Raw genomic sequence first — 25,152 nt, 5'->3', positions numbered from 1 at the left:
TCCCTTCTCTGTGCCTTGGTTTCCTTACTTATTGGACACACCTCACAGGCCCGTTACAAGGACTGATAAAGCCAACACACAGGAAGTGCTCCGCACAGCGCCCCTCTGAGGACGTGCCCAGGAACTACAAGCCATTGTGGTTATGGCTGTTCATTGTTGAGGGCTCATGCCCGGCAGTGAGCGAAAGCGCCGTTACAAACTACCTCATTTTCTCCTCACGGCAGTTCTAAGGGCCATCGGCTGCTATTTCTCCCAGTTTACAGGTGAGGACACTGGGGCCCGCCGCAGTTCAGCTACTTGTGTAGGCGCTCAGAGCTGGCAAGCAGCAGGAGTCGCAGGTCCCGGACCAGCACCCACCCAGGCCCGAGGGCTCCTCTGGCAGCAGGGCCTCACCGGCTTCCCCTTTGGTCCTAGTCTGACTTCTGGGCCGCGTGGCCGGCCTTGCTGCTCTGACCAGCCTGGGCTGGCAGATCCCACGGGGCCTTGTGGACACAGTGGACCGAGACTCTACACTTATTTGTTTAGATGTAGGAAATCATTTTTCTTTAGGCTTTTCTTCAATAGGAGGCTGGAAGGTGGTGTCACATCTTGGAGCTGGAAGGTATCTTGAGGGCCCTTCTCTGACATGTGGCCCAGCTGGGAAGATGGGTGCCGTGGGGCTGGCACCCCCCTGCACCCCAATAACCCCTGCACCAGCCAGGCCCCCGCAGGAGGAGGGGACAGGGACGCATGGCCAGGGAGGGGCCTCCCAGCCTCTGTGTCCTCGCTGCCAAAGAATGACCTGTGACTCTGGGCAGAGTCAGGCCAGGCCGGGGTGGGATTTGATGGGGCATCCCAGGCCCAGGCACAGATGCTCTCAGGGGGGCCCCCCTGGCTCCCAGGAAAAGGGAGGCGCAGGCCTGTGGATCTGCCCTGTGTGGCCTCCCAGGGGCAGCGGCAGGACGAGGCTCTGGCAGCAGAGGGCACTGTGAGACAGCTCAGCTCTGCACAAAGAGCCAGACCCAGGGAGAACTCACGGGGGAAACTGTGGGCTCTCTCTCCTCCTCTCTGGACCTCAGGGGGCCCCTCTGTGAGGTGACCAAGGCCAAGCAGACCTTCTCACAGGTGTGCCTGGTTTGGACACTGGAACTCCCAGGAGACATCACTCAGCACACAGGAAGGCGGATGACAGGGGAGGGGAAGGTCAACACAGGGACGGTCACCTGGTGGCAGACAACCTGTGATCCAGGCAGCCTCAGCTCAGCCACACAGCAGCACAGTGACCAGCCCAAGGCCGCACCAGCTCCGTCTGGCCGCCTGAGGTCTTACAAAATCACAGGATCAGCGTCCTGGACACCGAGCATGGTGCATACTGCAACCTCCTCGAACCCCTAGACAACTCCATGCAGACTCAGGTCTGCCCATTTTACAAGAGAAAACTAAAACTCAAAGAAAGATGTCACCTGGCCAAGGTCTCAGGACCAGGTGGGAAGGGGCGGAGCTGGGACTTGAACTTGGGTCTGTCTGAGTCCCTAGCCTGAAGACTGCACCCCTCACCCCTTCACCTCCAGCCTGGTGCTGCCCGAAAACAGTGGCCTGTCAGCATCCATGGACCCTGGGAAAGCCAGGCCAGGAAGACGGAAGTCCTGGAGAAAGCACTGCCTCCCCAGCCGCCAGCCAGCCTGCGTCCCCCGCCCCTCACCAGCACGAGGGGTGCAGGGTCTGGGGGAGGCTGAGCCAGGGAAGAGTGGACAAGGTAAGGCCAGTGCCCGGCCACACTCACAGGGGGAGTCTGAGGCAAAACATCTCTCCCTCGGCCTCAGGCTCCCCACCGTGAGACAAGGGCAGCTGGCCCACCTGGAAGCAGTCTTGTGGAAGCTGGAAAAGGGAGCTGAGGCGCCTGGTGGATGTCGGGATAGCCACTACTCCTCTTGCTGCTGCTGTCTTCCTCCCCGTCCCCCTCATCATCATCAACATGGCTCCCATTTATAGAACACCCACCAGGTGCTGAGTGCCAGGACCTGCCCTTACCACTTGACCCAAGTTGGGTTATTTCATCTTCTCAGCAACCCCACAAAGGAGATATTATTACCATACCCATTTCACTGATGAGGAAGCTGTGGCTCAGAAAGGTGTAGGGACTTGCCCAAGACCCACTACCAGTGAGGGATGGAGTGAGACCAGGGTGCTTGTCCAGCCTTGACCTTGTTTCCCTACCTCTACTATAAGGGTAGGCTTCTTACTAAAGCAGGCTGGCAAGAGGGAGTAGAATATGAAGGCTCATGAAGGACTCGAGACTTGGTAAGTGGAAGCCACAGAGAAAAGTAGCCACCATGGGGCTGGGGGCAGCCTCCGGGGCTCTGCAGGCTCCGTCAGGCAGGCCCAAGAAAAGCAGCAGCCGGCCAATAGAGGGTGGGGGAGGAAAGAATGCCAGTGGGAGTCCCGGGAACCCGAAGGAGGAAGATGGGACAGGAGAAAACTTGTCCAGGCCTGCTGGACTCCCAGGCGGCAGTATCTGCCCCCAAAATAGAAGCTGAGATCAACTAATTTGGGGAACCAGAAGTGTATGCATGAATGTGTGTGAACTTATTTGAACTTATTTGTATTATAGGTATTTGTATTTGAGCAAGGGGGGAGGGGAGAACTTGGAAGGGTCTGGTGGGGGGATCAGGATTGGGAGGCCTGAGGTAGGTGGTGGGCCCGTGGACCTCGGCCACCCTCCAGAGGAGAGTATCAGGACTCCCTGAGTCAGCTGAGGCCTCACCTCGGTAGGACAGAGGCCTGGACTCCCCTGTGGCTGCTGCACCCAGGAGCGGCCTAAGGCTGTGACACTCAGACTGGGAGGCACTTCACAATCCTTGGGTGGCCTGTTTAAAACTCAGGGTCTGAGCATCTATCTCCCCAGGGACATTGTGACCCCAGAAGTCCGGAATCACCTCTTCCTGCTGATTCTGAAACACGTTAAAGTTTGAGACCCACCTGCGATGACAGAGGGGGAAATTGCGATCCAGTCCCGGTTCCTTTGGGATTCAGTTCCAATTCCTGGACCCAAAGTTTAAGGTCCTGTTTGTTCTGCAGGGCCCAGCCCACCTCCCTAGCCCAGCCACCTTTCTGCAGCCGTCCCCCCAAGTGCCGAGCTGGCTGTACTGCTGGTGGCCTCAAAGCTAAGGTTCCAGAGGCCATGGCCCGCCTCTGGGGGACAGCACGCCGGCACCTGCTAGTCATGTCTGCCCCGGGTTTGGAAGCATGTCCATCAAGCCTGCAACTCAGGAGTCCCCCGCTCTGGCCAATGGCTGGCCTCTGTGGACACTTCTGTCCAGGTCATGTCCCCTTCCACAGAATGCCTGCCTCAGCCTTTCTGTTTGTTCCAAACCTGTTCAAGCGTCAAGGCCGAGCTGAGGGAAGCCGAGACAAGAGAGAGCTGAAGACTTCTCCAGAAGCCTCCCCTGATGGCCTGAGGCCCCGGGATCTCTCCTCCCTGAACTCCCGGGTCTCTGAGGGGCAGCTGCCCTCTGTACACGCTGACCACCCCCACCCGCCTGGGGTTCCCAGCTGTTGTCATAACAACACCTGGCACTGCACTGCCTGTTAGCGCCTCCACGGCATTCACCTCGCGCCTGCACTGATGTCACCAGGCACCAGACCCTCCCGGTTCCTCCGCAGCCACCCTGGGACGTGAGGTCCATTAATCTCTGCTTTTCAGAGAAGGACACTAGGGCTCAGAGGAGCTGAGTGACTCACCCGAGGCCACACAGTAAGTGAAAGACAGAACCGTGACTCAAGATGGTGAGTGAGCTTCAAGGACATGACACAGTCATTTCACTGCGAGGCCACCTTCCCGGCCCGCACAGACAGCTCACCCCTCCCAGGCTGCGACCGGCCTCGCGCATTTCTGGGCCCTGCTGTGGCACAGAGCGCAGGGCCGGGCACACGGCAGGCAATCAACACACACTTATTCCTCCACTTCTAAATATTCGCAGCAGGCAAATAGCACGGCGCTCAAGAGCCCGGCCCCTGGAGCCAGATTCTCATTCCGGTTCTGACCGTTAGAATCCTGGTGCAAGCGAGAGGACCTCTGCATGCCTCAGTTTCCTCATCTGTAGGGAGCAGCAATAGGATCTACTTCGCAGGGCTGTTATGAGAATTAATGAGTTGATGCAAATGGCTTAGAATAATGCCAGCACAGAGCAAATAAGTGTTGTGATTGTGTCGGCTAATGGCTCTCTAACCTTGCTGGGCACAGACGAAGTTGAAATTGTAACTATTTCTCTAGCTCCTATCTTGGGTCTTTAAGATCCAGATACACAGTGTTCTGGGCTAGGTGGCATCTGCTGTACTCGCTGTGGGGATCCCCGGGACGGCGGGGCTGCAAGAACACAGTAGCTGGAGTCCTCAAGTCATGGGTTTAAGTCCAGGTTGTGCCTTCTGGTCTCTCGGGTCTTATTTTCTCCTCTGGCAAGTGGGTATAAGGCTCACTGAAAGGACTCATTGGAAGGCTTCGCAGGAGGGCCCTGGCAGGGGTGGGACAAAGTGACGGCTCTTTCCCTGCAGCTCCTGGACGCAATGCCGCCCCTCTGTCTCATGCACCCCCCACCCCCCGTTACCCTCGGCCTTCTTACCTTCCTGTGCCCCGTGAAAAAGAGGGAGAGGTGGTGCATGGAGCCGCCATTGCGGCCCAGTTCCTTCTTGAGGGTGCGGGGCGAAGGTATGGCCCAGGGGGACGCACTGCCCTCTCCGTCGGAGCAGTTCAAGGTGGTGTCGGAGGAGAAGCAGGGCCCGCGGGGCTCCTGCAGCAGGCTGCCCTCACTGTGCGTGCGGCGCCGCAGCGAGTTCTGCACGCGCAGGGAGAGGCCGCCCTCCGCGCCCTGGCCCGTCTCTATCATGCTGCTGCGCTTGGCCTCGCCGTGCTCTCCGTAGTTGTCGTCACTCGTGTCCTCGTCGTCGTCCTCCTCCCCCTCGTCCCCCTCGTCCCCCTCGTCGGCCTCTTCAGCGTTCTCTTCGTCACCGGAGCTGCCCCCCTCCGCCCCGGCCTGCTGGCTGTAGGTGCTATCCAGGCGGACCTCGGGAATGATGAAGGCTGGCCTGGAGGCCACAGGCGGGTCCCCGGTGGCTGCTGGTGGGTCCCCAGAGCTCGTGGTCTCCTCAGCAAGGGCCTCAGCTGGCAAGGGGGCCTGGCTGGGGGGCAGGCCTTGACATGGCGGAGGGTCCTGAGCAGGGGCTTCCTGGACGGCAGCTGGGTCTTTGCTGAGTAGAGGGTCTTCGCTGGGAGGGTCTTCTTGCTGAGCAGGAAGGTCCTGGCTGGGAGAGAGGGTTGGGGCTTCAGGAGATTCCTGGCTCGGCGGGGAGTCCTGGCAGGAAGGGGGGTCTTTGCTGGACAGCGAATCTTGGCCAGGAGATGGTTCCTGGCCAGAGGAGGAGTCCTCACTGGGTGGAGGGTCTTGTCCTGGAGGAGGCTCCTGGCCGGGAGAGGGGTCCTTGCTGGGTGGGGGGTCCTCAGCACCAGGCCCCTTCCCTTCCTCCGAGGGCATCTCCCTCTTGTCATCTGCCTCCGACTCAAACATCTGGGAAGCAAAGAAGAAACAAGCAAGTTCAGAAGAGGAGGCTACTCGATGCCGGGCACTGAGCACGCACAGGCCGCAACAGAATCAGGCAGCAGCCTGAACCCCACACCCCACAGTCTGAAAGCCCTTTTGGCTTAGCTGTATAAGGGGCCTTGGCCTTAAACACATGGCTGGTCACTGAGGGCAGAAGGGGAGGTAGCAACCATGACCTGGCTCCTCTTGTGTGCCAGGGGTCATGCCAGATTAAACCCCCCAAACAACCTTCCCAACGGCCCCCCAAGGCAAGTGTCGTGGTCCCTCTGTGAGCAGGGAGAAGCCAGGCAGTCTCTGCATTCATGGACTGCAGCCACGCCAGCTCCGAGCCAGAATGGTCTCTAAGTGGGAGAATCCTGGGCCCAGCCAAACGGTATCTTTCACCTGAACCAAAGGCTTTTTAAAAAGCCTAGTAAGGCATTCCAACAAGAACTTGCTCTCAGTGTTTAAGTGGCTTTTGATACTTGATGGAATGAAAAGAGAACTTCAAAATACTGCCGACACCTGGGCTAAGCGGATGACACAGACACGTGGAACCTCACCGAGGGACCACCCAGCCACTTTTAAACTGCTTGGACGCACCTCGGGAGTTCCACGCACAGAAGAGAAAGCCTTTTCTGCCTTGCACACAACCCTCGGAGCCCCCGAAGTCTTTGCCAAGTTCCTACAGATTTCGTTTGCAAAGGGGAAGTCTGAACGGCAGCTGTCCCGCACGTAGACTGGGGCTCTGGGGCTCGGAGAAGGCGGGAGTGTTCACGGTGCCGCAGCCATGCAGGGGAAGCAGGTCTCAGGCTGGGCTCATCTGAGTCAAGGTCTGGGAATGAGCGCTATTGCAGAACAACTGAGAGCCCAGTTGTCGTCCATGGAGAGACCATAACCAGCTAGGACTGATGAAAAACTCAGACATCACCCCTACGCAGAAACAGTACAGATACACGAGAATGTGTGTGTATACACACACACACAGGGGCCCAGAATCTCAGGGGTGCACACACCTAGAACATAGGTTCAGAACCCTTGCTGCGGAGATCCTTCACGTCCATTTGACAGATGAGAAAGCCGAGCCAAGGAGCAGTGGCCTACCCACCCCTGCACAGCCACCCAGAGACGGACAGGCTGTACCAGAAGCTGAGAACCCCCTCTATCCCTCAGGAATCTGTGACAGTGAAACCCCTGCCAGACCTCACACCTGGGAGTAAGTGGCCTGCCATGGCTCTGGGCAGCGGCTGGGGGTTGCACACACACAGCAGGGGTCACCCTGGCTTCTGGGAGCCCCAGAGGGATGTGAAACCACTGTGCGGATAAGAACCACGGCCTGGGAGCGTGGAAGGGAAAGCGCCCCCATCCCCAGCGGAGATGGTGGCTGCAAAGGTAGAACAAGCCTCTGTGGACTCTAGGGTGACCTGGAGGTTCTGGTTCCTAGGCACGGCCAAAGACAGGTGCCCATCACCCCTGTGGACCCCCTGCCCTGGAAATCCTGCCTGTGCCTGGGAGATGACACCACCTGGGAGCCCTGGGACCTCACAGGCTCAGGCTTTGCAACATCAGCAACCCCAACTCCCCTCTCCACGGAGAGGGATGCTGAGGTCCAGAGAGGGGCGGGGCCAAGCCAGACTCACAGGGCGGGGCCAGGTAGGGTCAGTCACCAAATCCTCGGGGCCTCAAGGTCCCTACCAATCCACTGCGACAACCAACATGCCCAAGGAACAACAGGAGAACATACTGTAGAAAGTATACAGCTTTCAGTGGGAGTACGGTGGTCGTGGTCATGGTCACTTTAAAGACACACCTAGAGGGAAATGCTGAGATGGCAGACCTCAACCAGCGGCACAGCTTTCCCAGGGATCCCTAGACACAAACTCAGTCCGACACCCCGAATCAAAGTTGGTGGCCGTGATGACGGGTCCCCCAATCCAGAACTCTCTTCTGGAAACTAGAAGCCGAGCTTCACCACATCGGGCTGCTCCCAGGCAGACAGAGAAGCCCTCGGCTGATCCGACAGGAAGAGTGACAGCCCAGCCTGGACGGTGACCTAGGGACATGCCCACAGGCACCAGTCAGGGCCAGGCTGGGGTGAGAGCCTCAGGCCTAAGCCTAGTTCAGATCTGTCCCCAGAGCAGCCCTGGCCCCGCCCACTGCCCCACCCACCCGGGAGCTTTCTCCACCGAGAAAAACAAACTCAACCAGCAGCCCGAAGTCAGCTCCCTGATGATCCGTGTCTGCTCACCCCAACCTGGAAGGACCATGGATGGAAGGAAGCCGCGACGGGTGCCCTGGGGCCTGCCGCAGAGCGGCCTTGAGAGGGGAGCAGGCCGCATTTCCCCTTTCCTGGGGGGCGGCCCAGGCCCGTCCCCGCGGTGACTGCAGCCTGCCCGGCTGAGCCCGCCCACACCTCGGGAAAGTGCAGCAACAAACCCAAAACCAGAAATGCAAGTCAGCCTGCCTCTGCCAATCTTGCCCTACACCGGGGCCAAACTAAACAAGGCAGGGAAGGGAAGTGCGGCCGTCCCCGAAGGTCCCCTGCCCCGGGGCAGCTAGGGCACCACCAAGGACCGAAGGGCTCTCTGAGTGCCCGGGAGTCTGGTGCTCAGATGCCAGAGGCAGACTTCGGTGTTGAGCCCCGTGGTGTCCCTTTCCAGCTGTGCAACCCTAGTTGAGCCTCCCGACCTCTGGGAGGCACAGGGCCATGACCTCACACTGGACTCACAGGGGTGAGTCCCCACAGGGCCTGGCCCGGGAGAAGCACTTGATGAAATGGCTATTTTCAGTCTAGTCTCACTTGAGGGATGAGGAAACTGAGATGCCGGAGGCTAAGAAAATGACCTAAGAAGTCGGAGGGTGAGGTAGTCATGTCTCCTGGCAGAGGGTCTCTCCCTGCTTCCTTAGACCCTTACACACAACTGTTTGGGACCCCCGGGGGTCTAGAAGGAGGCGGAGCCAAGCTGAGCTCTGCCAAACCTGGGCCCACCCCATACAGGCAGGTACTGGCAAGCAAGGGCCGGAGCTCACCGGTCCTGTCCTGTGCTGCCGGATGGGCCGCCCGGGCAGCTTTGGTCAGGCTGGTGATCCTGAGAGCCCTGGAGGGGGTGCCCCTTGGGGGGAGGGGGCCTCTGGAACAAATACGGGAAACCTCTGCAATCTGGGAGGAGGGCAGTAGAAAGGAGTGGAGACGAAGAGGACAGCATGTCACCAAATAGATGCCAGGCATGGGACTGTCCTGTAAGTGAAGATGACACACGGAAAGTGCTCCAGGAAAAGTGCTCCAGGCAGTATAAGCAGAACAGGGGGTCCGGGGGAGGACTGGGACGTACATGCATTCGTTCGTTCTCTGGGCACTGCGTGAGGCCCTGGGGGACAGCTGAGGACAAGTCAGACACAAGCCTTGCTGTCAGTTGAGCAGAAAGAACAAAACCCTGGACAATTGGTCTTATCGAGCGTGGTGAGCGCTCTGAAGGAGGAAGTGCGGGCTGCAGGGGCCACCCAGTTAGGCAGCTGCTGCAATCGTCTGGGGTGACGAGGATCCAGCCAGAGAGACCAGCCTGCTGGCCCAGGGCCTTGAGTCCAATCTTCGGTGCAGCTGCCCCTCTCCTGCGGGGGGCCTCTCCTCCCATCCATCACTTCCTTGGCTTGGCTGGACAGGGTTAATTCTGTCCACGCCTCGCCTGCCAGAAGCACACAGGAAATGAACCAGGACCTCTAAATGGAGCCGCTGCTTAGGATCTAATCAAATCCTCCCCGCAGTGCAACCCGGGGCTCGGAACAGGCCTAGGAAGGGTGGCGGGTGTGACACCAGAGCTCTTGCTCACACCAGCTCTGTCTGCTAGGCCCCAGATCCCCACCTGCTGTCGCTGCTGGGGGTGGCCGTGGGCTGCCAGAACTGACTTGTTCAGTGTCACACAGCCGCCAAACGTGGAGCCAAGTCTGCTGACCCCAGGGTCAACCTGCAGCTCTCACTCTGAGATGACTCATCACATCCACTACCTATGCCAGGCTCCCCGTGTGCCCTCGAAAACCACTTCCTCATCGAGGTGGGGCAGGGGAGGTGGCGCGGGGAGGTGTGAACTGGGGTTTGCCTCCATCTCAGGGTGTCCCTTGTATAGCTAGGATTTCGCAGAAAGGGCCCTGGACATCAAGCCCGAAAGCCTGGGCTGGAACCCTCGCTCTGTGATTGCTGGCTGTGTGGTGTCAGGTTACCACTTCTGGTTTCTTCGACCATGAAGTGGGGCGAGAATGCCTCTTGCCCCCTGTCCTGGAGAGCTAAGGGGATCAAGTCTGAGAAATGACGGGGAAGTGCTCTGTGAACTGGAAAGTTTTTGGAGAAAGGGAGAGGCGATTAGAATTCTAGGCCCACGTTTGACCTCCAGGTTTGACCTCTGTGTTGGGCTGCTCCTTCACGTCCGGCAGACCCTGGGTCTGGCTCTGGGCTCCTGTCTCAGCTCGGGCTTCCAGGGACCTCAGTTGCCCAGCTGACGCCTAGCTCAGTCCAGCACCTCCAGGCTGGCTTCTTAACACCCCGAGACTGGAGCCTTCACCCTGCCTCAGGCGGCCAGCCACGGATACTGCTTCCGACTTCACACTCGCTGGCTGGGCGACCCCGGGCGCACCCTCCCTGGTCCTCAGTTTCCTGGGCCATGACATGGGATTGGGACAGATCCTCACTGTGCTGTGGAAGGAGGGGCTGAGCGGACGGACCTGCACCCCGTGCTCCACACAGGGCTGGCACGTGAATCACTCCATAGATGGCCATCAGACCACCCAGCAGACCCTCCCTAGATTTCTCCCAGCAGATCTGATGACCCCTCTCCACTCATCACCATCTGTTCCTGGGAACCCGCCCCAGGCCCCCTCTCATCTCAGCCCTGCTTGCTCTCCTGGCACCCACCAAACTCCCCAGACTACAACCGCCATCGGCACCATCTGGCCGCGGACGATGCCCAGTCTCCTCTGCCAGCCCAGACCTGCCCCTGAGTCCAGTCCCATGGGTCAGCGTCCACCGAGCATTCGCGGGATTCACTGCTCCCAAACACTGTTCCTGTCTCTGTGGACTCAGAAGGGAACAAGAAAGACATGATCCCTGCCCCAGTGGGGCTTGCAGGCTAGAGGGGAAGGACCGACATTAACCAAGCTGTCGCCGCAGAAACATGCAATGAGTAAAGACTGTGATCCATCATGCAGAGGACAACTATAAGGTGCCGTGAGCGAGAAGGAAGGGGCGTGTGGGACTGCGGATGGACGCTGAGCCTGCGGTCTGCTCACAGGGCAGGCAGGAGCTCGCTGGGGAGGGACCTGAGGGGCAAAGGCCCCGAGCCCGGAAGGCTGGCGCCCGAGCGGAGCAGACAGGGCTCCCGTGCGGCTGGAGCTGGAGTCCGTCCGGGCATGGAGGCACAGACTTTCCTCTGGGTATCCCTTCAGCGCCCCCAACTCAGCGTGTCCCAGACTGAATGTACGGTCTTCCCTGAGTGCATTCCTCTCTCAGAACCTCTGAACCAACGACGCCAACACCAGCTGCCCAAACCAGGTCCCTGGGTACCATCCTCCTTCCCTTTTCCTAAACTGCTACCTCCTTGGTCAACCACCAAATCCTCCTCCTTGTCCCTCATGGAACCTTAAGAATCACTCCACTGGGGGAGGTCATGCATGTGTGGGAGCAACGAGCATACAGGAACTCTCTGTCCTTTTCCTCCCAATTCCTAAAACTTCTCTAAGACTTAATTTTTAAAACTTTCCACTCCCTCTGTCTCCACTGCTACCACCTCCCTCCAGACCACTGTCATCTTCCACTGGGACTGACGGCCACCTCCCAGCGGCAGCCCAGACCCCTCTGGTCGCTCTCTGAGCCAGGTCAGGGAGACTTCTCAGTGCACATCCCACTCTGTGACTTCCTCTGCTTGACGCATGACCTGGCTCCACCAGTGCCCTCCAGATCAAGCCCAAATTCTGTAGCCCCGGGAGACTCCGGGCTCTGTTCTCCCTCTAGCCTCACAGCTCCCCATCTGCAGTGTTTGATGAATGAATGGATGAATGGATAGATGGATGAATGAATGGTCCAATAAACTTCCTAGGAACATCTAGACTCTTCTTACTCAAAGTGTCACCTGTGAACCAGCAGCAGCACCACCAGGAATACAAGTCGTAAGAAACACAAAATCTTAAGCTTCAAGCCACACCTCTTGCAACAGAATCTGCATTTTACTGAGATCCCAGGTGATACATTTGCATATTCAAGTTTGAAAAGCGCTGATCCAGACTATTGGCTCTCCACAGAGAGGAGCATTTAAAACTGTCTCCGCCTGGGCCCAGTTCCAGGCCTGCTGGATTCCCTAAGAGCAGGGCCTGAGCGCCTTGACTTTTTTCTGACGCTCCAGACAGTCCCGGGGAGCGGCCCTGGTGAACAGACGCGGTGAGTGAGGAAGGCCCAGAAGACAATGACACGCCCAAGGCCACACCACAGCATCAGGACAGAATCCAGACCAGAGTCCAGTTCGGGACCAGTTCCAACCACACCGCTCCCTCCGTGGCGGGAAGCCCGTGAGAAGACCCACGACCTCAGCAGCACCTGGGCCAGGACGGGGAGCCGGCCAGCTGGTGGGAGTCAGCTACCCATTTGCATTCCCTAGAAACAGAGGCCCAGCTGTGGGGGAAGCGAGAGGAAGGAAGAATTGAAGACTGAACATTTCTAAAGGATCCCACAGTAACTCTCGGGTCTCTCAGGGGCTTGTGAGGATGGGCAGTGTACCCATTCCACAGAAAGCAATACCGAAGCTCAGAGGAGAAGCTCACTTGGTTCAGAGACTCTCAAGGCAAAGCCACTACATCGGAAAGAGGAACCCCGAGGCATGGGAGAGAGGGGCCCCCTCTCAGGAGCCCTCCCTCCTCTTGGTGGGGTCACCAGGTGCAGCCATCGGAGCCCGCTGGGATGCCCCCAGCCTCTCCCTTGGCAGGAGGAGGCAGGTCCCGAGGTCTGGGTTTCCAGTACTAAGCCCCGTCACCACCTTGCCAAGCCTCTTCTCTGGGGACTTGCCGTGCCCACCCCGCACCCCACAGCCCCGGAGGCCCCTTCCATACCTCTGGCTCTCGTCTCACCTGAAAGGTATGAGCGCTGAGAGCGGGGCTTCCCCAGCCTCTTCCTGTCCCTGTGGGGACGGGTGCTCCGCTCGGCAGCAGTAACCGGTTCACCTGCGGGCTCCACCACCACTCCCTTTCCCCACCTGGCACCCGCTCTCTCTGCCTCGGAGGAAATTTCCCTGTTAACCCATCTCCTCCAGCCCATTTCCTGCCCATCCCTCCGAGCCCAGCGAAGTGCTCCCCTGGGACGGCCTGGCTACGGGCTCTCGGCTCTCCTGCCAGTGCCTGGCCTGAGCTCCTCGCAGGGCCCTGGGCAGGCCCCGCTTTGACTCACCAGGACTGAGTCTCCGGCTTACTCACCTCCACCTCCACCCCCACCCCCAGAGTTACTCAGCAAATACCTAGCGAGCCCCAGCCATGAGCCAGGGCCTGTGATCTGTGCCGGACATTGGAGCCAAAGGGCGGCAAGACACGCGTTCGTCCCTGAAGGCAAGAGGTCTATGGAAGAGGAGCAGGGAGGAGGCCAGGGCAATCTCCCACCCACCCTCTCCCACCCAAGGGGGCATGAAAGCAAAAAGGGATGGGAAAGGGGACAGCATGGAACATTCAAGGAAGTGCAGGTGGCTCCATGGCGCAGGAGGGGGGACATGTTCAGGAATTCGGACTTTACCCTGAAAGCAGTGCAAACTCGGTGCTGTAGAGATAGGGAAGGCAGAGCTGGCGACGGTGGAAACAGGCGACGGTGAAAACGGCAGAGGAAGAGGGAGTGAGAAACCAGTAACCGAGCAGCTACGGGACCCCAGGCACCGTGACAGTTGCTTTATGTATATACTCTCACTTCCAGCAACCCTACGAGGTCCGCGTCATTGGCCTCATTTTGCAAACAAGGAAACTGGGACTCAGAGAGGCGAAGTAACTTGCGCAAGATCAAAAAGCAAGCAGAGGGGTCAGAACTGAATCCACAGCCTGCCTCGCTCTAGAGCCCCGCTCTTCCTCCTACCCCACGGCCTCATCCCCTGCCCCCTTCACTGCCTTTCCTCCTCCTCTCCCTCCCTCGCTTCCTTCAAAAGCCCTTCCCAAAACACCCACCTGGGCCAGGCTCTGTGCTAGGCATGGTGTGCAGGACCTGATGCAGGGTCCCGCTCTCATCCCGAATCAGGTCCAACTCACGCCGTGTGGGAGGGATGGCACAGAATCCCACACACCTGGCAACCCTCCCCAACTCCCTCCCTCCCGGGGACCACTCACAGGCAGAGCCAGCAGTGTGTGGCTTCTCTGTGATGGCTACACGAGGTGTCAAACAAAAAAGTGCAGCCAAGCTAGCAGGACCCCAGGGAAGGGCACCAACAGCCCTGTGGCCGTGAGGCCAGGGTTTGGAGTCAGGCAGGCCTGGGGTTGAATCCCACTTCCTGTGTGGCTGAGTCATGTGCCGCCTCCCTCACAGTACTGCCAGGGGATGGGCGGCAGGGCCTGGGGCTCAGCACGCTCAGCCCACCATGCCCTTCCTCCCCACTGCCTGGCTCTCCCTCAAGGCGAGCACCAGAGACCAACCCACAATCTATGACTTAACTTCAGCAACAGCTCAGAGAACAGGGAGCATTTCCAGAGCCAGGTTAGTAGAAAGAAGCCTATTTATTGCCAGTGAAGGAGTGGGGCCTGGAGACAGAAAAATCCAGGTTCAAATCCTGGCTCTGCTGCCTCCCGGCTCAGTGCCCTTGGCCAGGCTGCTTTAACCTCTTCAAGGCTCAGTTTCCTCACCTGTAAAACGGTGACTCAAGTCGCAAGTACCTACAGCATAGCGTGGTTAGGAGGCAATCCACATAATGGAGAATGGCTCTTAATAGGTGCTCAATAAACATTCACTATTTCTACCATCATAATTATTACTCTCAGCAGCAGCAGCCTCCTCCCCTGCAAGCCACTCTGGGAGAGGGCACTTTGCCATGTTCTGACCCTTACAACGGCCTGAGGGTAGGCGCGCTATTATCTGCACATTTCAGGGGAGGGGAGGAGAGGAGGCCCGCACCGAAGGCCCTGGGGAGACGCAGCTTCCCCTAGGCTGGGTCCGCCTGGCTTACCGCACAGCCCGGGCCAAGTCACTCCCCTCTCAGGGCTGTACTCTCCAGGAGGGGTCTGTCCAGCTCTGAACCTCAGCCAGCCTGGAGGGGTCAGATCTCAGGACCCAAGGTATGGCCAGGTCTCCCTGTGTGGGTGCATCAAGGGCAGGAAAAGCAGAAAGCACCCCCTTTCCAGAGATTCCCCAGGCCTTGTCTGTCTGCCCCGGTTCCTGAAATATCTCCTCCTTCGGGCCCTGGTGGCACTGGAAAGGGAGCGGGAAAGAGGTTCCTGTGGCCAAAGGTCACCCTGCAAGGCCCTAGGCGTGCTGCTGCCTCCACCACTGCTCCCCTGAAGCAGGCGCCTTCATCTCTGTTGAGGGGTGCCGCGGAGGCTGGACGTGGCTGAGCGCACCGTCTGCTCCAAACGCATTCTCCCATCATCCTCTGGCCACGGGGCCTTCTCCATGTCCCTCACATGAGCCGGACTACATTCCTCTCCTGCTTAGAACTTCTCCCATCCCTCTGGCATCGTCCCAGACCCTTACCTTGCTTGCCTTGCCCCCGCCAGCTGACCCCCTACCGTATCATTGCTCCTTTCTTCCCTCCAGCCAGTCTGCACATTTCAGGGGAGCTGCAGCTGCCCCTTGAACAACGCAGTTTTGAACTGCAAGGGTCCACTTCCATGTGATTTTGTTTCGGTAAAATACTGTACGAGTAGTTTTCTCTTCCTTATGACTTTCTTAATATCATTTTCTTTTCTCTAGCTTACTTTATTGCAAGAATACAGTATATAAATATAAATACAAAATATGTGTTATCAACTATTTATGTTATTTGTAAGGTTTACAGTCAACAGTAGGCTATTAGTAGTGAAGTCTTTGGAGAGTCAGAAGTGACACGTGGATTTCCGACTGGGCGGAGGGTCGGTGCCCGACCCCCCTGCCGTCCTCTCAGGCGCCTCTAAACCTGTGCTTGCCGCACTTCCTGCTGAGGACACCCTGCCTTCCCCTGTCCACCTGGCAAACTCCGACTCGTCCGTTCACACTCAGCTCCCCCACACGTGTATTGCCCCTGATTTCTAACCAAGGTGGCATTGCCTCACAGTGAGAAAGGATGGCCTTTCAAATAAATTGGACATCCACTCAGAGGAAAGGAGTCTTCACCTCAACCTCACCCCATGCACAGGAATCTATTTCAAGTGGATTTGAGAGATCTAAATATAACACAGAACAATTAAACTTCTAGGAAATAACACAGGAGAAAATATCCATAATCTTGTGATAGGCCCAGAAACAGGATTCAAAAACATTCTCCACAAAGACTGAGAAGTTGGACTGCACTGAATTCAGAACTTCTTCCAAAGATACCCTTAAAAGACTAAGAATACCAGCCGCAGAGTGGGAGGAGATATTCTCAGTGTGTCTATCCAACAATAAACCCTACCCAGAATATTTTTAAGCCCCCACGAAGCAGTAAGAAAAAGAGCAGATAATCCAATAGGAAACGGGGAGAAAGACTTGAACAGACACTTTACAAAGAGCTTATCCCACTGGCCAATCAACCCATGAAAAGGTGGAGGACCTCGTTAGTCATGGAAGAAATGCAGACAAAACCACACTCACCATCACCAGGTCTAATACCAGTGAGGTCGGCGAGGACGCGGAGCAGCCGGCACTTACTCGCACAGCGCCAAGAAGGGTGTAGTGGTGTCACACTTCGGAAAATTACATGATGGTATCTACTAAAGTTAATTGTATGCAATTTTGTGACTCACAGTTGCAAACCTTAGGTATTTGCCCAACAGAGAAGTGTACACAGCGCATCAGTAGACACGTGTGAGAGGATTCATAGCAGCGCCGTCAGCATGTGCTCCAACGGGCAACAGCCCAAATACCTGTGGGCAGTGCAATGGATGAACTGGGGTATATCCACACCGTGCATCACCATGCAGCAATGGGAATGAATAAAATAAAGCTTCCTATAATGTAACAGCTTGGACAGATCTCACTATCGAAATGCTGAGTGAAAGGCATCAGCCTGAAAGGAGATACCCATGATCCCATGTGTGCAAAGCTCAGAACCAGGCAGCACAGATCAAAGGGGAAGTCAGGGAAGGCCTTCACTTGGAGGCCACAGTCACTGAAAGGGGCAGGGGGCGGTTTTCCAGGGTACTAGAATGTTCCATTTCCTGACCTAAAAGGTATGTTCACTTTGTGAGCATTCATCACCTTTATACTTGTAATCTTCCTGTCAGTTACACTTCAATTCAAAAGTTTATTGAAAACACAAACACACGAACAAAAGCCTTCATCCCAGTGTCTCCCCTGCCCCCTGGGCTGGGCCTCCTCCCTGAGCCCCTTTCCTGTGTACCTGTCCCTGACAGCACATTCCAACGGACCCTCCCCTGCAAAACACTGCTGTGCCACCCCCCCAGTACTGAATGCCCACTCTGTGCCACAGCCTGTGCCAAGGGCCTCGCTTCGCCCATATCAACTCATCCAGTAACAGCCACTGTGAGGCAGGGCGCTAGTGAGCTCCTGCTCTACATCAACACACAGGACGTATCTCAGGGGCACGCATCCTCACATTTAACCTGATGAGGCTGGGCCATGGGCTGAGGAAAAGGATGCGTGGGGAGGCCCAGTGTCCAATCCAAGGGCACTTGACTGCAAAGTCGGAGGGCATGCCCTAGTCCAGAGCCCACGTGCCTGCACACAACACATCAGAGCGGCCTCTGCTGGGATAAGAAGGCACCCCCAGCTGGGCAGGAATCATGTCTGCACCCCGGGGGGGTGGACAGACCGGGACAGAGACCTGTTCCTGTGATGGACGAGTGTGTGCGAAACCAGATCCGGCCTCACCTCCTGCAGGAAGCTTCAGAGGCTCCCAGGCTGGGTCGGGAGCTTTCCCAGGATTCCCACAGCCCCCTCCCCAAGCCTCCCACCAAAGCTGTGTTGTTACTGTCCATGACATGCCTACCCTGGCATGAGATTAAGGATAAGATTGGGCCTCGTATGTCTCTACCTCCAGTACTTGGCAAAGCACGGTACGCAATAGAGGTTCACCCACGCGGAAGGAAGGAAGCGAAGGAAGGAGGGAGGCGGGCCGACAGGGCAAGTGCAGAGCAGCTCTTGGGACCAGCCCGGAACTTCATGAACTGGGGTCTGAGCGGTGAGGGTTTCCATGTCCTGGATGGACATCCGTTCCAGCCCTTGAGTTGAGGAATGGCACAACCACGCCACCTTTCACCCCATGGTCCTTCCCGCGGCCGCCTCCAGCCTTTGCTCAAGACATCACCAGCCATTCGGCTCCCAGAGGCTCTGCCCAGCTCTTCTCTGCCCCTCCCCAGGGCCCCCCACCCCACTCTCTGCTCTGCCCCAAGTGTCTGAGTTCTGCCCTTTGCCCCGGGCTAACCCCACCAAAAGGTAAGGAGGACACCACAGAGGGTCTTGGCTACATGGGGGAAAGCGTGCCTGGTTCCAAATAACTTATCGTGCCCCCCGGCCTTCCAAGTTGGGAGCTGCTGACAGATCTCTGGCAGCAGCCTGAGCCACAGTGCCAGGTACAAGCAGGCTGGCCGAGGGCAGGACGGAGAAGGGAGAGGCCCTGGGCCATCTGGACTGATGACCTAGGCCCCCTGCCAGAGGAAGGAGGTACCCTGGGACCCCTTCCCTCTCCTCTGTGCCAGGAAGCTTTGATCTCACAAGTGGCCCATGGCCCCAGCAGCCCTCTCCCCAGTCCTACCCAGCCCTACCCCATCCAGATGCCTGGGTGCAGGGGACAGTGGCGGCTCCCGGGGGCTGAGCCCAGCTGGCCCGCAGTGAGTGGCTCCAGCCTCTGTGGGCTGAGCCGTAAGCAGTCTTGTTTATCCCTGGGAGGAATGATGGCTTTCCCTGAGCAGTGACATCTTAGAAACGGCCTGGCTCCACAAACAACAACAAACCTCCCAGCCTCGGCCTGGGCTCCAGCTCGCAGGAAGAGGCTTCTGACCAGAAGCGCCTGATAATAGGTTGGGGGCTGCTTCCTGGCTGAATCCGACCCTGGCCTTGACCAGTGACTCTCGGCACCTGGCAAGAAGAGAGGGTCTGCAGAGGATCAAAGAGTCAGATGGGTGGAAGGGGTCTGGCAATGCTGGGTCCAGTCCCCGGTTGCTCCAACGGGGAAACTGAGCCAGAGTGAAAAAAGCAGAGTTGCCTGGGATCCTCCAGTGAGCAGGAACCAGAGTGTGACTCAGTCTCAGCCCACCACCGGCCAACCAAGGGCTTTCTCTACTGCACACGCCACTCGCTCTTCCAGAGGAGAGCTGGGCTCCAGCCAGTCAGCCCAGAGGTCCTAGAAAAAAACGTGTCAATGGGGAGCCCCCCAAAGGGGCACCAAAACGAAAGCCAGGCACTCTGAGTGATCCAGCTGGTGTAATGGAGAGGGACCTGGGCTGGGCAGCTGGAGAACTGGGTCTCGTCCCCGCTGTGCTGCTGAGTCGAATGTGACCATGGGCAAGTCCTCCCTCTCCTTCCTCATTCCCCAGTCTGTCTGGAAGGCAAACAGACTCCGCCTTCTCCAGGGTCTTGGAGACTAGACGGGGAAAGGCTCTTAAGGAGCCCCAGGAACCCAGCTGGGCACGGGCTCTCCCTCCCTCAGCTGCGTCTGTTCTGGGGGAACCAGGCAGACCACTGGCAGAAGAGCCCCCTAGACCCAGCTCCCTGGCTGGCACTACCTGAAGGGAGCTCAAACTGAGCTCCAAGCCACTGTGGTCTGTGCAGAGGACCGGAAGCATTGCATTCAAACAGGCCGGGGCTGCCCCTTCCACCCTCGAGCCCAGGCCACGGTGTGGACACCATCCTACCCCAGTCTGACCCCTGAGTGGGCTCTCCCTGTGGCCTCAGTCAGGCTGAAGCCAAGATTCTCCCTGCCTCACCTCCTGTCAAATCCACCCCCCACCAACCCCTTGACTCTGTGGAAGCAATCTCGACAGGCAGAAACTAGGGCCCCTCCAAAGGCGCTCCTCACCAGGACCTCATCAAGTCAGGGGTGCCACTCTCTGCCAGGCGGAGCTGGGAGGTGAGCAGAAAGCTGACTTGGACATCAGTGCTTGTCCTCAATGAAAGCATCCTAGCCCTTCCTTCCCATGCCCTGGGTGGGGGGGGGGGACCCCAGGCTAGGCCCCTGGGACCAAGCGGTGAATGAGGCCCAGATCCCACAGAAACAGGACAGGCAGTATCCACCATGGGTACACCACCAATAGACAGACAGACAGGTCCCAACTGGAGTATTCGCTGAAGTTGTGGACAGTTGGGTGGGATTAAGACCCGAGGGAAAAGAAGAGATAGGCTTTCCAGGCAGCAGGAACAGCCTGTGGGCAAAGGCAAGAAAGCTGGGGCGGGGCAATTTCATCAATACCAAATACGTATAATCAGAAGCCGCATCAGTGATTTCTGGTTCAAAGCCCCGGACACAACCTGACATGGAGTCACGTTGCCTCAGCTGCCTCTGTCTCCACCATCCCCCTGACATGCCCGGCTGGCCCGGGGCAAGCCCTGCTGTGGGGCTTGGCTTCCTGATGGGCTCGCCCCGGGCTAAGTCATGCCGTGTGCTCGCACTGGAGAAGAGGGGAGGTGCCTGTTGGCTGGGAGAGAAGGACTCCGGGGGCCCTGGTGGAAACTTTGACTGTGGCCGCAATGCTCTGGCTGCGATCCCGCAGGCATTGGTGGGGTGGGCACGGCAGCTCCTTCCTTCTAGACTTACCCATTCCAGCCACCTCAGGAGGGGAAAGAGATAGCCCCCAGCCATGAGCCTTAGGGCAGCAGAATGAGGAAAGTTCTTGGTGAGTGGCTTGGTGGCTCTGTCCTGAGCTACGTGTCTCAAGTCGGAAGTGCCAGCTTCACAGCGGAATGACATAGCTTGGGTTGGGGTAATGGCACCCACCTATCCTGTCTGCACTCTTCCAGGAGGCAAAAGTCCTCCCTCTTGGTTTTGGCCATAGGCCTGCTGTGTGAACTTGGACACGGCCCCTGCCCAGGCTCTTCCTCAGCCCTGAGGTCCCAGGGCACAAGTGCTATTCCTAGAAACCTCAGAACAAGAGTAGAGCTGTGGGACCTCCGAGCTGAGAATGGGGCCTCTGCCCACTCACAGTGGCTGGCTCTGTGGGGTAAGGGGGTCCCTAACCATCACCCCCTTCCTTGTGGGTCTCAGCTGGAACCAAGGGAGCAGGTGCAGGACATCTCCCGAGGGGCTCAGGAGACAGCGCATCCCTGCTGTGCTTCCAGTGGATGCTCCGGTGGAAGTCTCAGGGATCAGGGGCAACCCCCAGGGACCAGCCCCTGAGACCTCCTTCCCTGACATGTAAGCTGGGACCTGGTGTGCGGGCAGCATCCCTGACAGAATTGCCACCACCACTCGCTGAGCACTCTCTCCCCAGGCAGTGTCCCGACTTCTGGTCACCAAACATTCCTTTCTCCCAGAAAGAAAAGCTGACTGCCCAACCCAAAAGTGGAGAGAAGCACACAGAGGAAGCATGCCCCTACAGGGCCCCTGCCCCCGAAACACACACACACACACACACACACACACACACACACACACACACTCACATAGCTATCTCAGATCAGAACACACGGTTTGGTTGCAACATGCCCATCAATGGCTGCCCTGGGGAAGAAACAATAGGAACGGGGCACAGGGTGACTTGGACAAGATCCCCACCCCCCGCCCACCACACACACACCCTGTCACCGAAGCACCTACCCAGCACACTCCGGCAGGGACTCAGGCGACTGGGGGCTGCCGCTCCTGCCAGCCCGCCCACCCAGGTCTCCGCCCGGCTCCTCCAGCAGGCGGACGGGCGGGCGGGCAGCCGTGTCAGTGGCAGCTCCTGGCGGCCGTGTCAAGCAGCTGCCTTCCCAGACAGAGCTCCTTTGTGTCAGCAGAGCTATTTATGGACTTACCCAAGTTCCCCAGGGGAGCGATACCTGCTGGGAAAAGCAGAACCAAATGACCAGGTTCCACCTCCCACATCTAGGTAGCGTTTTCAAAACCCTTGCATCACTCGGCCCTCCTCCTTCTCCTCCCCCTCCCTCCTTGCCCTCCTCCTCTTCCTCCTCCTCCTTCTCCAGAGCCCTTCCCAAACACACACCCTGTCCAGCCGGCTGCCACCACTCCGGAGAGAGGCTGGATCTTTCTTCCATCAAATAGAAAACTCTGTGATTCCCCAGGACACTTTCGTCCGAGGAATCCGGGATGTCTCGGGGAACAGTCCTCTGCCAGCCCTTCCTTCCACCTGTGAGGGACCCGCTAGCTCCTGGGTTACTGTTCAAACTTGTAAGCCCTGGCTCCCTTACCCTCTGTCCTCAGGGCCCAGACTGGCCCCCAAAGTGCCACTCGGAAGGGAGAGCATCCATCCCACACAGTGGCACCCCCCCCAGAGGATCCGGGGCTGGCTGCACCCCACACACATCCTGAGGGCTTCCCTGCGGGGCCAGCACAAAGCCCCTGGCCAGGGCTCTGGCAGGACTCACAGAGCCAATCACTGAGGCTTCCCTGTCACGCCCCCAACCCCAGGCTGCTCTCAGCCCAGCGGGTGGCTGCAGTTCAACCTGGAGTCCTGCAGCCAACACTGGCTGACTCTGAGAATGCCGCCCCCCAGGGAAGGGGGGAGGGGGGGCAGCGGCTGCTTCAGGCACCTCCCAGCAGCACCATCCAGCGCAGCAGGACAGGCAGGTTTTCATTTAGCACTTTTGTGTACAGAACTCTGGGGAATCAGAGATGGGCAGAGAGCTTGGGGCTTCTTCCCCTCGACCTGATGGTCCGTTACAACAGCTCAGGAGCGAGGACCGTAAGTCAAGGGGACATTCCTAACAGACGGACCGTGGAGGGCAGAGGAAAGAGCACAGGACTAGCAGGCACGGGTCCCCAGTTCTAGTCCCAGCTGCATCACTCTTTGGCTGGGTGTCACTGAGCCAAGTCCCTGCCCACCTCTGACCCTTGGTGTCCTCATCTGTAAACTGGAGCTGATAGCCCTTGACCTGCCCACCTGTGGGATTAATAGAGGATTCATTGATCACATGCCAGGCACTATTCTGAGAGCTTGGCCTTCATTATTTTATCTAATTAGTCAGCACCGGCCCCTTGTCAGGCAGAGACAATTACTACCCTATGAAGAGCCCAAACTACGGAACGGCAGAGGGAATCGCCCACGGTCACTCCATGGTCCCACTCCAAGGCTCGCACCCCCAGCCACTGTGCAGCCCCGCCGCTGCAGGAAGCTGCTTGGCCAGCACAAAGCTGTCCGGTGCTGCGGCTACAGCTGCTGCAGTTGGTGGCCTCATGTCAACAAACACGCCCTGGGCTGTGCCTGGGGCCCAGACTGGGGGCGCCCACCCCACTACCAGGTCCAACCTGAACATGCTTACCACCAGAGGGGCAGGTGCCCCAGGATGTCAGCACAGAAAAAACATGGTGGGAGGAGCCCCATTCTCCTCTCCAGGCCCCCTCCCACCTTGGCCACCCCAGGCTGAAGCGCTGTCCCTTTGCCCCTTGCTCTCCCTATGTTAGTCCCAGCGCCCCTGAATATCTGCCTCCTCCTGTCTCCTGGTCCCGTCTGCCCGACTCTATTCCTGTCTCACTCACACATACAAGCACACGCATGCAGGCTCATGTAAGAAACGTCCTGGGACAGCCCTCATTGTGCTGGGCACTTACAAATCCAGCTAACACTTTGTCGTGTCCCTGAGGGCAGAGCTAAGGCAGTCTCTGAAGGAAGCTTCCAGATTGGGAGGCTGTCATCCCGAAGGCTCCTGGGAAGCGGGACCCACCCTTGTCCTGGGAAACTGAGGAAGTGTGTCTTGGGAGACGGCCAGCTCCAATAGGGCTGACTGGTTCCCAGTGGGGCTGGCCAGTCCCCAGGATGAAGCCTGCGGTGCTTGGGATGAGATTCTTAGGGCGCCGTGCCTGAATATAGGGTCCCTTGACATGTAAGGAGCCCTTGAGCCTCAGCTCAGCCTTTACCTTCGTTCAATCAACAAACAGTTCAGCACGCCAGCTGTTTGGCAGGCTCTGTGCTAGACCCTGGGGACTGGGTGGGCCCTGCGCTCACAGAGCTGACAGTTCAGGGAGGGAGACCGAGTCAGCCACGCAGTCAGACTAAGGAGTCCATAAACCAACAGAGTGCCATGGCAGGCCGAGCAGCTCTGCCATCCAGGCCTCTGGGTCCAGGACAGGTCCGGAGTTCATTCATCAGTGCTCTGGACCGCAAGGACAACCAGGAAAGGGCCTGACAGTCAGTGCCTCGAGGCCCAGGCATCGGCCAGGCCAGGCTGGGAGAGCATCTAGTGTCTGGGGAAGCCCAGGCCGCCTCGGCCCTCTGCCTTCCCCCAGGTCCAGAGACAGATCAGGGGGACAGGCCAGGCTGGGGGGGGTCACTGACAGCCAGGCTGTCTAGGCTGGAGGGCCCTTGGAGAGCCTCCACTCCTCTTCCCTATTTACAGCCAGTGAAATGGAGGCCCGGAGAGGGGAAGTGACTTCACCAAGGACACAGAGCCACGGAGAGGCTGGGTCGGGGCCAGGGATTGTGAACTCCCAGCGCAGTGCTCCTTCCTTTGCCCCCCCAGCCCCATGCTTCCCAGACCTACAAAAATGGTGGTGGGGTTCCCTGGAGGGGGAACTGGGACCTAGGAAGCAGTAGGACCTGGGTGGCCCCCAGGCCACAGAGATTGGCCCGTGGGCACTCAGAGCCTGGGCCCCATTTATCGATCTGCATATTTTATTTACCAAATGCTTAGTTGATACTTACTATGTGTCAGCACTGTTCAAAGCACTTTCTGGTTATTGACTTATTAAATCTTCATAACCCTGTCGGATAAGATGTCTAATGACCCCATTTTATGGATGGGTAAACAGAGCATGGAGAGATTAGGAAGACAGCTCGAGGGCCCACACCAGTAAGTGCACAGCTACGGGTCAGGTCTAATCCACTCTCCAGTGGGCCCTGCATGGCACAGGGCAGCGCATGGAACAGATAAGCCCCCCCCACCCCCCCCACCCCCGGCGGCACTGAGCAGCCGGCTGGCTAGACCGCCCAGTCACACAGGCAAGCTGGCAGCAGCTTCCAGGGCTAGGACCACGAAGGGTCAGCAGGAGCCAGTGTGTGCACACCGCCTGTTGTTTTGGTGGGGGGGAGAGGGTGGGAGGCGGGGCTGCACTCCCAGGCAGAGCTGGAGGCTCCAGAGAGGCCCTCAGGGAAGAGGGCAGCAGCAGGGCACAGCCCAGACCCCTGCACAGAGCGCTCTCCTGCAGCCTGTACTGCAGCAAGGCTTCCACCGTCTCCCCCGCTGCCTCCCCTGCGTTAAACCCGGCACATCCCATCCAGGCTTGCGTCCCCACGATCCCATCCTAAACCCTGCACAGGTGGAAACCTACCCACCTGCCCCCCGCAGACTCTACCTGGGGGAGGCCCAGCCTCGGGA

The 25,152-nt window shown here is 58.3% G+C and overlaps 1 protein-coding gene across 7 annotated transcripts in view; it reads right to left on the bottom strand.

The window, feature by feature from the left end:
* RGS3 (regulator of G protein signaling 3) overlaps positions 1-25,152 on the bottom strand; it is a 117,011-nt gene that overhangs the window by 8,895 nt on the left and 82,964 nt on the right. For 2 of the 7 annotated variants that reach the window (XM_045840567.1, XM_045840569.1), the window contains 2 exons: positions 21,637-21,663; positions 4,599-5,540 (listed from right to left, as the gene is read on the bottom strand). In XM_045840567.1, coding sequence (XP_045696523.1) covers positions 4,599-5,540; positions 21,637-21,663 — 969 coding nt within the window. Of the gene's footprint in view, positions 1-4,598; positions 5,541-7,800; positions 7,953-12,656; positions 12,933-21,436; positions 21,617-21,636; positions 21,664-25,152 lie in introns of those variants that run through there. The other 5 variants (XM_045840568.1, XM_045840570.1, XM_045840573.1 and 2 more) reach the window with 4 other exon arrangements.

This window comes from Phyllostomus hastatus, unplaced genomic scaffold, assembly GCF_019186645.2.
Source record: "Phyllostomus hastatus isolate PE091 unplaced genomic scaffold, TTU_PhHast_1.1 phas_contig_34, whole genome shotgun sequence".
Taxonomy (NCBI): Eukaryota; Metazoa; Chordata; class Mammalia; order Chiroptera; family Phyllostomidae; genus Phyllostomus; species Phyllostomus hastatus.
The sequence above is the reverse complement of the archived record's forward strand: the minus strand, read 5'-3'. Positions and strand labels throughout refer to the sequence as shown.